This window comes from Echinops telfairi, unplaced genomic scaffold (assembly GCF_000313985.2).
Source record: "Echinops telfairi isolate 266 unplaced genomic scaffold, ASM31398v2 ScPeMD7_15;HRSCAF=58, whole genome shotgun sequence".
NCBI classification, from domain to species: domain Eukaryota; kingdom Metazoa; phylum Chordata; class Mammalia; order Afrosoricida; family Tenrecidae; genus Echinops; species Echinops telfairi.
In genome coordinates this window covers 9,546,505-9,557,421 of record NW_022103912.1, presented here as the reverse complement: position 1 = coordinate 9,557,421, position 10,917 = coordinate 9,546,505, and the positions used below count along the sequence as shown (strand labels likewise).

At 45.6% G+C, this 10,917-nt stretch overlaps 1 protein-coding gene across 1 annotated transcript in view; it reads left to right on the top strand.

Moving 5' to 3' along the window:
- The window catches only part of NCKAP5 (NCK associated protein 5), a 734,641-nt gene that overhangs the window by 353,111 nt on the left and 370,613 nt on the right, over positions 1 to 10,917 (top strand). Inside the window, exon 5 of the mRNA XM_045287417.1 lies at positions 365 to 452. Within this exon, the coding sequence (XP_045143352.1) occupies positions 365 to 452 (88 nt within the window). The remainder of the gene's footprint in view (positions 1 to 364; positions 453 to 10,917) is intronic.

Below are 10,917 nucleotides of genomic sequence, written 5' to 3'. Positions count from 1 at the left end.
CCCCCCGCATAGAGCTATGCATGGGAACACGTTATTCTTTGTGAAAGGGAGCAATTGAAAGTGAAGAAGGATCTTGGGAGATGTTTGCATGAGTGCAGACATGGGAGGACCCGGATGAGGCCTTTGGTAGTGAAGAGAGAGAGAACCGGAAGTCTCCTGAAGAACAATTTGGAAGAGCGTCACAGTACATTCTTAAGATAGGGAATGAAAGCAAGAGAAGCAAATAAAAAAAAATGGGGGTTGGTGTTGGGGAGGATGTCGTGGTGTAAGCTTTGCAAAGAAATACTAAGGAACTATTCTTGCTGGTTGAGCAGGACCAGGGTCATGGGCCTGCTCTAAAGAAACTCTTCATTTCTCCCCGTAGGATGGAAGAAACAGTACGGAATCTCCTACAGCGTCAAGGCCCTCCAGAGCAGAAAAAAGAGGAAACTGTTAACATACTGCTCTATCAGGTACACAGTCCTCCTTACTCTCTGCCAAGAGCTCTGCCCATGTTCTGCTTCGCATTCTCTAGCTCCGGTCTCCAGGACTCAGCGGTCGATAAAGAAAAGGCAAGTGGCCCAAAGCATGGCTTTGGGCGGCTTTTTCTTGGTTCCGTTGTGCCTAATAGCGTGACACAAGCCTGGACGCTAATTTATAAAACGTGGGTTTACTGCCACTCTAACTGGGTTGAGAAAATGCTGATCTATCCCACAGAAACCTGACATACGTCCTAGAAAAATAGACAGCATGCGCAAGGCACACGGACCAAATCTCCTGCCCAGCCGAGGCTCTGCAAAGACTCACTGTATCTCTTAGGTCTCTATTCCAGGCCAGGGGCCCTCAAACTTTTTAAACAGGGACCAGTTCGCTGTCCCTCAGACCTGTTGGAGGGCCGGACTATAGTGTTAAAAAAAACTATGAAGAAATTCCTATACACACTGCACATATCTTATTTTGAAGTAGAAAAACAAAACGGGACAAAAACACCCAGTGGGCCGGATAAATGTCCTCGGCGGGCCTCGTGTGGCCCACGGGCCATAGATTGAGGATGCCTGCTCCAGGCCATTGAATGGACCCTTTTTCCTGCCCAGCTTTTGTTTTGGTACATCTTCCCTTAAAAAAATTCAAATCTGTTTCCAATTTGTTACATCTTAATGGCTGGATCATTTCTGACCCAGTCAAAGCAACAGTCCGAACCATCCCGTCACCTCTGGCTCAGGGCATCATGTACCTCTGTGTAAGTTATTCCGTCATAAGCATTCACAGAGAAAGGAGAGCCATGCTGGTTCAGTGGTAGAAGTCTTCCATGTGGGCCACCTGGTTTGATTCCCGGCCAGGGCCCCATCACGTGCAGCTTCCCCCTGTGTGTCATTGGAGGCTGCCTTTCGCTCTCATGCCGGGCAAGTTTCAGTCGAGCCTCTGTGGTACAGCAGCGAAGGCTTAGGTAGGGTTGTATGGGAACTATTGCAGAAGCGTAATAGACAGCCCTTATAAGTAAATTTAGACTGAGGGAATCACGTGAAATCACAAACAGAAACTCAGCATTTCCTGCAGTGGATGGAAACCTCAAAAGCCAAGGAAAGGAAGAAGGTAGACACCCATCTCAGGTGCCCATTCCACAGTCCTAGGGATTGGTCTGAGAGTAAGTCGATTTTGGGAGGCAGCCACAGAGAAGCAGCTAGTCAGGATAACGTCTCACCAATAGACACGGATTCCTGAGTCTGTGTTTGGTATTTTCGTCACAGCCCGACTTGTATGTGATGAGAATTGGGAGGAGTCTGATGGAGAAGAAAATAATTCATGGAACTTAGAAACGAAGGCATGTTTCCCTTTTAGAAGGCTGGGCGCTAAAGAGTTGGTTTATGAAACAAGCAAACCACAGCAAAACCCAAAACCAACCCAAAACAGAACACTGCCACGGAGTGATTTTCACTCCTAGTGACCTGATAGTTTCTGAGACTGCCCCTCTTTGTGACCAGACAGCCTCGTCTTTCTCTTAAGGAGCAGTTGGTGGGTGTGAACAGCCAACCTTGATGTTGTCAGCAACACAACACCTAACCCACTCACTGTTTGCCACCCTCAATGAAAAGAGTAGGGACAGACGACCAGAAAAGTGAGTGAAGGGAGACATCGGACCATGTAAGACATGACAAAATAATAATTTATAAATTATCAAGGTTTCATGAGGGAGGGGGGGCGGGGAGGGAGTGAAGAAAATAGCAAGAGCTCAAGGAGAAAGAAAATGCTTTGAGAATGATGATGGCAACACATGTACAAATGTGCTTGACACAAAGGATGGATGGATGGATTGTGATAAGAGTTGTAAGAGCCCCAATAAAATGATTTTTAAAAGAAAAGAAAAGAGTGCCCGCGGTTCCCTTAAGTTACCTCTGAGGAGATTGCAGTGAGCTCCTGACTAAAGACAGTATCACTGACATCCATTTCTGCGGCACGTGCCTAGATTCTTCTCCGTGGTAGCAAGTGGTGGTGTGATAGTGGTCTTTCCCCAGAAATGAATGCCATCCATCCACCTGTCCTGATGAGCTCAATTTAGATGTGGATTTTAGCTCTCGAGCTTTGACTCTCCCCTAGTATTACAGCTGCTGCAGTAGAAAATTGCAGTTTTAAGTAGAAATGGGAGTTGATGCGACAGTAAATGGTCCTTCGCTCTTGAAAGAGTTATATGCATTTGAAATGTGAGTCATCTGTTCTGCTCCCAGGTAGCAGGAGGCTTTATTAGAACTAAATAATTCAGCACGACTCTAGAGTTTTTCCCAATGCCCTCACTGGGGCTCCCTTTCATCCAGGGTCTGGTCTTCTTTAGATCATTCTAGTCTAATCTCCCCACAGCTAGTGGCCATGTCTGTGGGGTAGATATTTAACGTTATCATCAGAATTCAGTTCCTGAAACGGGAAGCGATGTGGAAAAACAGAACACTTTTTATAAAGTGCTTTAGGACTATTTCCTCTGCATAACCCAGTCTATTAATTTGGGGAAATTAGCTCTTCTCTCTAGGGAGAGATAGTTATTAACTTGAATTAATGCTTTGCAGAGTGGATTGCTTCAGTCATTGCTCTCATGGGCCTCAGGCTCCTGATCTCTAAAATGGGACAGGAGCATGCGCTAAATGACTCGTAGAGGTCATTGGTACCATTAGCAAATGTTTATGACTTTCTGGTTTGGAGGACAACTTTTTGTTTCAGGGATGGGGTGGGGGTGGGGGAGGGGCGGAAGTCCTGAAATAAGAGAAAAGCAAGTATTGCTGGATGGCTGTACGTCCACGGGAGGTCACCTTTGTGTTAAAAACACTAGGATTCTAAATATGGCTGTAGAGCACATTGCTTAAGTGCACACCGCTAGCCAAGAGGTCAGCGGTTCAAACCTGCCAACTGCCCACTGGAGAATTATGGGATACAATGCTTCTGTTAAGATGACACCCTTCAAATCCTTATATAAAGTCCTACCCTGTCTTACAGGGTCTCTATGATTCAGGGTTGGCTCAATGGCCATAGGATGTTTTCGTGTTGTTGTTGTTTGTAAACATGGCTAATAGAAGCAAAAGAGATTACTTGCATACATTTATTTGTATAATTAAGATCATTCGATACTTGAAAGTCAAGATAGGTGACCCTTTTAGAAGTGGTAACAGGAGTAATGGTTCCCTGAGGGAATGGGAAGTGAGGGAGGTAGGGAAAGGGGTTGAAAGCACTGATGACCGTATAATCCCACTCAGGGAGCGAACAACAGAATTGTACATAAATGGGTATATTGGATGGTGTAAGCTGTGGCAAAATAAATTAAAAAACAACAACAAAGTGTCCTGGGGGCTAGGAATAAAGGGCAACTGATATCAAGGAGTTCAAGAGAAAGAAGATGTTTTGAAACTAACTGTGGTGGCAGTTGTACGCTACTGCTTGAGGTGAGTGAACTATGGAATGTAATGTTTGTTTGTTTTTAATGAGAGATTCTGCAATGTGTATAGTAAAGTGGAGTGGCATCGAAAAAGAGGCAGGCCCTCAACAACAGGGATGACACAGTGGGTGCAGCAGGCATGGGCACACTTGTGAGGTGTTTCATTCTGTTGTACAGAGGATCCCCATGGGTCAGAGCCTAACGGCAATAGCGATAGTTAATACTTCTCGGGAACCAAATTCTAGGTTTGGGGTAAGAGTTGGGGAATTGTGTTGTTCCTATTATGGGGCATCATCAGCACCCGTGACTCAGATGTTCCAACTTTAGTCTTCCTGAAAGGAGCCAGCGGCCCGCATCATGTCCATGGGAAACCTGACATTGTTCCCATTGGCTGTCATGAAAGCACTTGTTCTAGGGTTTTTCTCATAGAGCTCATAGGATAGCATCCTAGTATTACCTTTCAGTGGGTCAAGCCCATCCTAAGCGCTTCCCACGGATTCAGGGGGGAGTCCAGTGTTGTCCATGGGGTGTGTTTCTGCAGACCTTGCATTGCTTCTCCCTTGTGCGATCTAGACCTTGTGCCATCTGTTGTGCCTTCTCTCAGAGGATGGGCGTGTTTCTGTTCAGCAGCCAAAGCAGCCCCACTGTGTGGTGGTCAGTGCTTCACGGTGCACTGGCTTTGTCACTACGCAGTCCTTGACGTTCATAATTTGGGAAAATTGCATTGTATCCAGTTGTGTGCGTGGTGTGGCATAAATAACTTTCTTCTATATATTCTCACTCGTTCAGATCAGCCTAGGTCAAAGTCTCCGGACATGTGACTAGACTGGAGTTTGCTGGGCCCTCATAGTGGCCTCGTTCAGGAGGTCCCATTGCTACGTCCGCTTGCTATAGACAGAAGGCTTAGGGATGTCACCTCTTCCTCGGCAGAAGTACTCCCTAACAACACAGAAAACAAACAAACACTGCCATTGAGTTGATGCCGACTGATCCAGACCCTGCGGCTTCCCAAGACTGTCATTCTTTACGGGAGGAGACAGCTTCATAGAAGAGTAGCCAGCCCTGGTTCTTCTGACTCCACGCCCTCAGCTGTGCACTGAGAGTCTGGAGACACAAATTGATTGGCTGAACTTGACCCAGCCAATTGTTACTTAAGGCAGACCATACTCTACCTAGATCTCTCAAAAAGTGGTCATTCATCCATTTGTTCACTCAGCCACTCATTCAAATAACAGTTACTTGCATATCTAAGTAGAATTCTGTTACTCCTTGTAATGGATTAAATCAGATCCTCCTAAAATTATGTTTGCAAATCCAAACTCTTTTGCTTGTGGTATAATTCAAACTCTTTTGCTTGTGGTATAATCCCACTGGGGAGTGGGTTATCTTTGTTAGGTAAATGAGGCTGGATTTTTTCAGGTGTGTTCTAAGCCAATCTCTTTTAAGGTATAAAAGAGATTAAGCAAGGAATCAAGGAGCTGAGATGGGGGAAAGAGACACCAAGCCACAGGCAGAGCGACCCGGAGCAGACGCTGAGAAGGGCCTTTCTGCAAAGCCACAGAGAAGGAAGGCTTCCCAGCCAGTCACCTGATTCTGGATTTCGAGCCCCTGCATTGTGAACAGCATACATTTCTGTTGGCACAAGTCACGCATTTCTGCTGTTTTTCGTATAACGATTTCTCGTTCCACTAAGACACTCCTGTCACACATTACCACACAAATAGATGCTTAAAACAGCACAGCCTTACTGTATGGCTGATCTAGAGGCCAAAACTCTGCAATCCGTGTGTTGGGAGGACTGAGGATCCCGGTGGAATTAAATGCCTCGGCCTTTTCGGCTTGCAGAGACTGCCTGCATCCCTTTGCCTCATGGCACTTCCTACCAGGCTCGGGTCCTGTTGCTACACCTTCTTCTTTCTTGTCTCTCTCTTGAAAGTACCCTTGTGGCTACCAGGAGCCCACTAAGATGTTAATGCTCGATGCACAAGGCATCTCAAAAGCTTTAAGTGCAACACATCTGCAGAGTCCCTTTCCCCATGTCGCATGCCATTTTCACAGGTTTGGGGGACGAAGAGATGGACGTCTTGTGTCGTGAAATCTCAAATCTTTGAGATTTCTTATTTGTCATGTTATATATACTTGTGTCACCCAGGTCTTCATTTTTGTTTCAAGAAGTCAGTTAGGAAACACATGGTATTAAAATTCAAAATCAGCATTTCACGTGATGGAGGGCAACTAAGCCCATCCTGTTGGGGGGGGACACCTGTCAAAAACATTTAAACACAGGTAGGCATAGTCATGTGTCAATAATTATAGCTCAACTGACAGATTCCCGTCTACAGCCTTCTTGTTTCGATACCTCTTGTCCTTGCTTCTTTGGTCCAGCTCTGTCTTTCCATGTGGAATGTGAGTTGGTAGCCACAGTAGCTGATTCATTTATGAAATGATTGTAGGAGTGGATAGAAACAGTAACTAGAGGGAAAAGTACCTGCAAGATGGATACCGTTGCCACTAATAAGACTTCCAATCGAGATAGCCGCTTTAGTCCTCTGGGATTTCCATTTTCATACTTGTAGACTAAGAGGTTTGGGACTAGTTTTTATGGATCACAAATACTAAGGCCGACTGTCACCAGGCAATGGAAATGGTTGAAGTGGACCAGGTAAGTGGAAACTCCCAGTCTAGGTTTTGTTTAATTCTGTTTCGGTTTTCCCCCGTTGATAAGATTTTTCCTTTTCCCGTGTTTTCATGTCCTTCATGTATGACGGCGTTGATGTCATCCCACAATGCATCTGGTCGTTGGCCATGAGTCTACACTGCGGCGAACCTCTTCTTGAGATGGCTTCTAAATTTCAGTGGCATCGACACAAGGTCCTATGTTGGCTCTCTCGGATGTATGTATTGTCGTTCTCTTCCGTCTCAGTTGGAACTTGCATGTGAGCAGTTGATGATGTGTTCTGCCTTCGGTCCCGGCCCGCCTCTCTGACGGATGATGGTGGCTTTCTTTCTCCGTGGGCTCTTTCCACCGATGTCATCCACTTGATCCCTGTGTATTCCACTGGGCAAGACCCACGTGGGTATTTGTCATTTATGTTGTTGAAATACCGCTATTTGCAACCAAGAAGTTGATGGTGTTACAAAAACCAATTCTGCGCCCTCCAGAGATGTTTCTGTCAACCAAGGCCATGCTTTCTGACTGCAGACCCTGCTGCTCTGTTTCAGCTTTCATATTCCTGTCGTTAGTACCCATCAGGTCCTCTTCATTGATTGATTGGTCGATTTCAGTGTGCGGAAATCGGTAAAAATCTTTCATTTCTTCATCTATGGCATTAGTGGCTGGTGAGTCATTTTGAATTATACCGTTTTCCTGAAAGTAAGACATCCCACGAAAATAAGACCTACTTACAGTTTAGCCTCTCGCTGAAATATAAGGCATCCCCTGAAAATAAGACCTCCCAGAAAATAAAGACACACCCCCACCCCCCCCCAAGCTACCGTAACTCTGGACTGTAGTGGCGGGGCGCCGCTGCGCGGCTCACTGTTGCCACAGCACAACCAGAGCAGACAGGAAGTGTGAGGTCTCTTTTTATAAAACAATAAACAATAAATGTGTACTGTATTCTTCTTCATGGAAAAATAAGACATCCCCTGAAAATAAGACCTAGCACATCTTCGGGAGCAAAAATTAATATAAGACACTGTCTTATTTTCAGTAAACAGGGTATTAACAGGTCTTATTAATGAGTCTGTATCACTGACAGTGTTGTACAGTGTTCAGCGTAGATCTGGAAACGGTCTTTTTGATGATGAAATCTGTCTGTCTCTGAAAAGTAGACCAGGTGATTTTCTGACTCAAATGGCAAATACCAGTCTATTTCAGCTCATGAGTGCCTAGGATATTGCTATTTATAGACTCCTATTTTTTTCCACTTCTTCCAGTTTTCCTGGATTTACGTGTTATAATCCCACATGCCATTTATTAATTGATGTTTGCAGTGGTTTCTTCTCATTTTGCCGCATGCCGTATCAGAAAATAAAGATCTCAAGAGGTTTTCTCTATCCATAATATTAAAGTCCAATCTATTTTTAGGAGGCAGTTCTTCCTCAGTTCTCTATTTATTTCCCAAACCTTTTCATGGGGAGGCAATACAGCTATCACATCATCCCACAGTTCAATTACAACAAGCAGCATTGAACAATTGCTACCACAATCAGCTTCGAGACATTCGCTTTTGTCTCAAACTCCTTGACATCATCTCCCCTTTACCCCCCATCCTCCCCTACGCTACCCACTAGAAACCTCCCGTCTATTTGCTCTCTCCGTAAGTTCATCAATCCTGGATTCCATAGCCAGACATAGAGCACAAATGCAAGAGGGCTGTCCCCAGTGACAAAATCCATCTGCGCATGAGGGCTCATCATCCATCACTACATCACATAATGCTCTGCTGCGATTCAGACGTTTTCTGTGGTCAGTTCGTCTTTCAGAAGTAAACTGCCACATACTTCTTGTCTCTCTCATCTGGAAGTGTCACGGAAACCTACCCACTGGTATTGGAAACACTGTTGTTACAGCTTCCTGCCCCACACAGTAGCACAGAAGTCACCAGAGTCTCTCACCAGACCTGACAGATGAGTGATGATGGGTGGGTGGGGCGACAAATATATATAGATCCCTGATGGAGACGTCAGGCCAGTGGTGGACTGCTAACCACACATCTGTGGTTCACAACCACCACCCACTCAGAGGGAAAGAGACGAAGCTCTCTGCACCCATAACGATTTTACCACCTTGAAAACCCTCTGTGGGGTCACTGTGAGTTAGGATGCACCCGATGACAGCAGACTTGGCTGTGAGTTTTAGATTTAGAGAAGGGGGGTGAGGGGGAACACAACCGAAAGAAAACAAACCAAGTCCAGCTGCAGAAAAGAAGTCTAATTCCTTTTTGCTGGTGAATCTGAGAGTCTGTTGCTTCTCCACATTTACCCGTGAGGCATGCTCTCTGCTGATAATGATCTGACCCACTATACGCATCATGGCGTTCAGTCCCTACTATGTGGTCACTGTCCTAACATTTTACAAGCATGGCCTCATTAGAATTTCATACGACTGCCGTGAAATAGTGTTGCTTTCCTCGCTCTGCGAATGAGGACGCCGAGTCTCAGAGGGGTGGTCTAGCTTCCTGTGGTGGCAGCTCCACTTGTAGGGCACATGAGCTCCTTTGCACCTTGCAGCAGGCTGAGTAGGCTGATATGGGAATGAGGTGCAGACACTTAGACTGGCTCTTTAAAATTGCAGCGGTGTGCCTGTCTGGTTGTCTCCACCCCTTTATTCTCTCATGCTCCGTTTGACAGCTTGCCGAGCTCAGCTTCAGGGTATTCAGAAATATACGGTTTTACCCAAATTATTACCAGGTGATGTAAGCTAATAAACCATTATTTTTTTCCTTAGAAGTATTCTCGTATGTAACTAAGTAGGTTATGCAGAGGAAGAGAATGATGGTGAAAGAGAATCTTTCTAATTATTCTAAAAAACTGCCCAATCATCAATACATACTTAGTTCATTTTTCTTTGCACAGAAAGCACATGAGATAGACTGAGACCTTTCTCACTGAAACCCAGGATCTTTCTGGAGAAATATCACTCGATTTCCCCAAATTCTAATTCTACCAGAGGTAGCTCCAGGATGAGAGGGGGGGGGGGGGAATTGACTTTCAACTTCACCTCTTTGTTCCCCTCTCGTGATTCAAGTGCACTTTAAGGAACCTGAAATTGTAAATGCATCAGAGAGAAACGTTAGGGTTATAAAAATAAGATTACATCATTCACCAATCATTTATAAAAGGTGCCCCTTCTGAGAAGCTCCTTCAGGTAGTAATGTCCCTAGTATAAAGTGTGCATGCTCCAGAATTACCATGTCATATCATTTTTGCCCATGGGCATGTGTGCCATGCAAGACAGCATCAAAGGATTGGTAGTGTTTAAGGGCTGCAGGGACCTTAGCTCTACTTCTGTGGATCCTAGTCCTGGCTGCACATCAGCACAGGGACAAGGAATTATTAAATGTGGTTTTTCCGGCCAAAGTCTCTGGCTCTGAGGTTTCCCCTGTGAGTAATTGTGGACAGGAGTCCCTGAAGCACCATCCTACTCTGTGTATAAAGTGAGCTCTCTGAGAAGCAGGAGAAGGGATCTCGTCACCAGCAAGAGCCAGGAGTGGAGTGTGTCCTTCTGGACCTGAGGTGGATCCCTGGGCAGTGAGCCACCTGGATCCAGAAGACAGCTGTGAGGTGAGAGGAACAGAAGCAGGAGCCAGAGCAAGAAACAGAGCAGTGGACCGCCCAGCCCACGGGGCAAGGAGAGCCTGGCTGATTGGGTGCCTCTTGGGCCCTTAATTCAGGAAGCCGGGTTTGCTGACCCACAGAACTTGGGCCGAATGCCTTCAGGTTGAGGCTTACGGCTGAATAGTATATGCCCTTTGAACATTTATGAGCAAAGGGGAGTTGGGGTGGATAGCTGGTGAGCCGGCTCATGGGATTTCAACCAAGGATAGACCTGTTGTTTGTTTCTCGATTCCAAGTTTGCTGAGCTATTGGATTGGGCTGCTTTGGTACATAGAGCTACATTGGAATCCCATGAGCCACTCAACAGCTATCCACCCCGCCTCTCCTGTTTTCTCATTTTCCAAAAGAGAAACCAAGGTTGGCGTTCAAAGCCCAGAGCCCAGTCCAGCACATTGCTACATTCGTATACTCTGACGCTTACACCCATGATTCCTGTTTCAACAGTGCTCTGGCACTTCATTAGCAAAGAACTGACGTTTTCAGAGCGCTTGACTGCATCTCCATGTGAGTTACTCAGAAAAGAGGCCTTTTCTTTTTTGAAATGTTTTCCATCCTTTTATTGGAGGTTGTAGAGCTCTTATCACAACCCATCCATCCATTGTGTCAAGCACATTTGTACATTTGTTGCCATCATCATTCTCAAAACATTTGCTTTCTACTTGAGCCCTTGGTATCAGCTC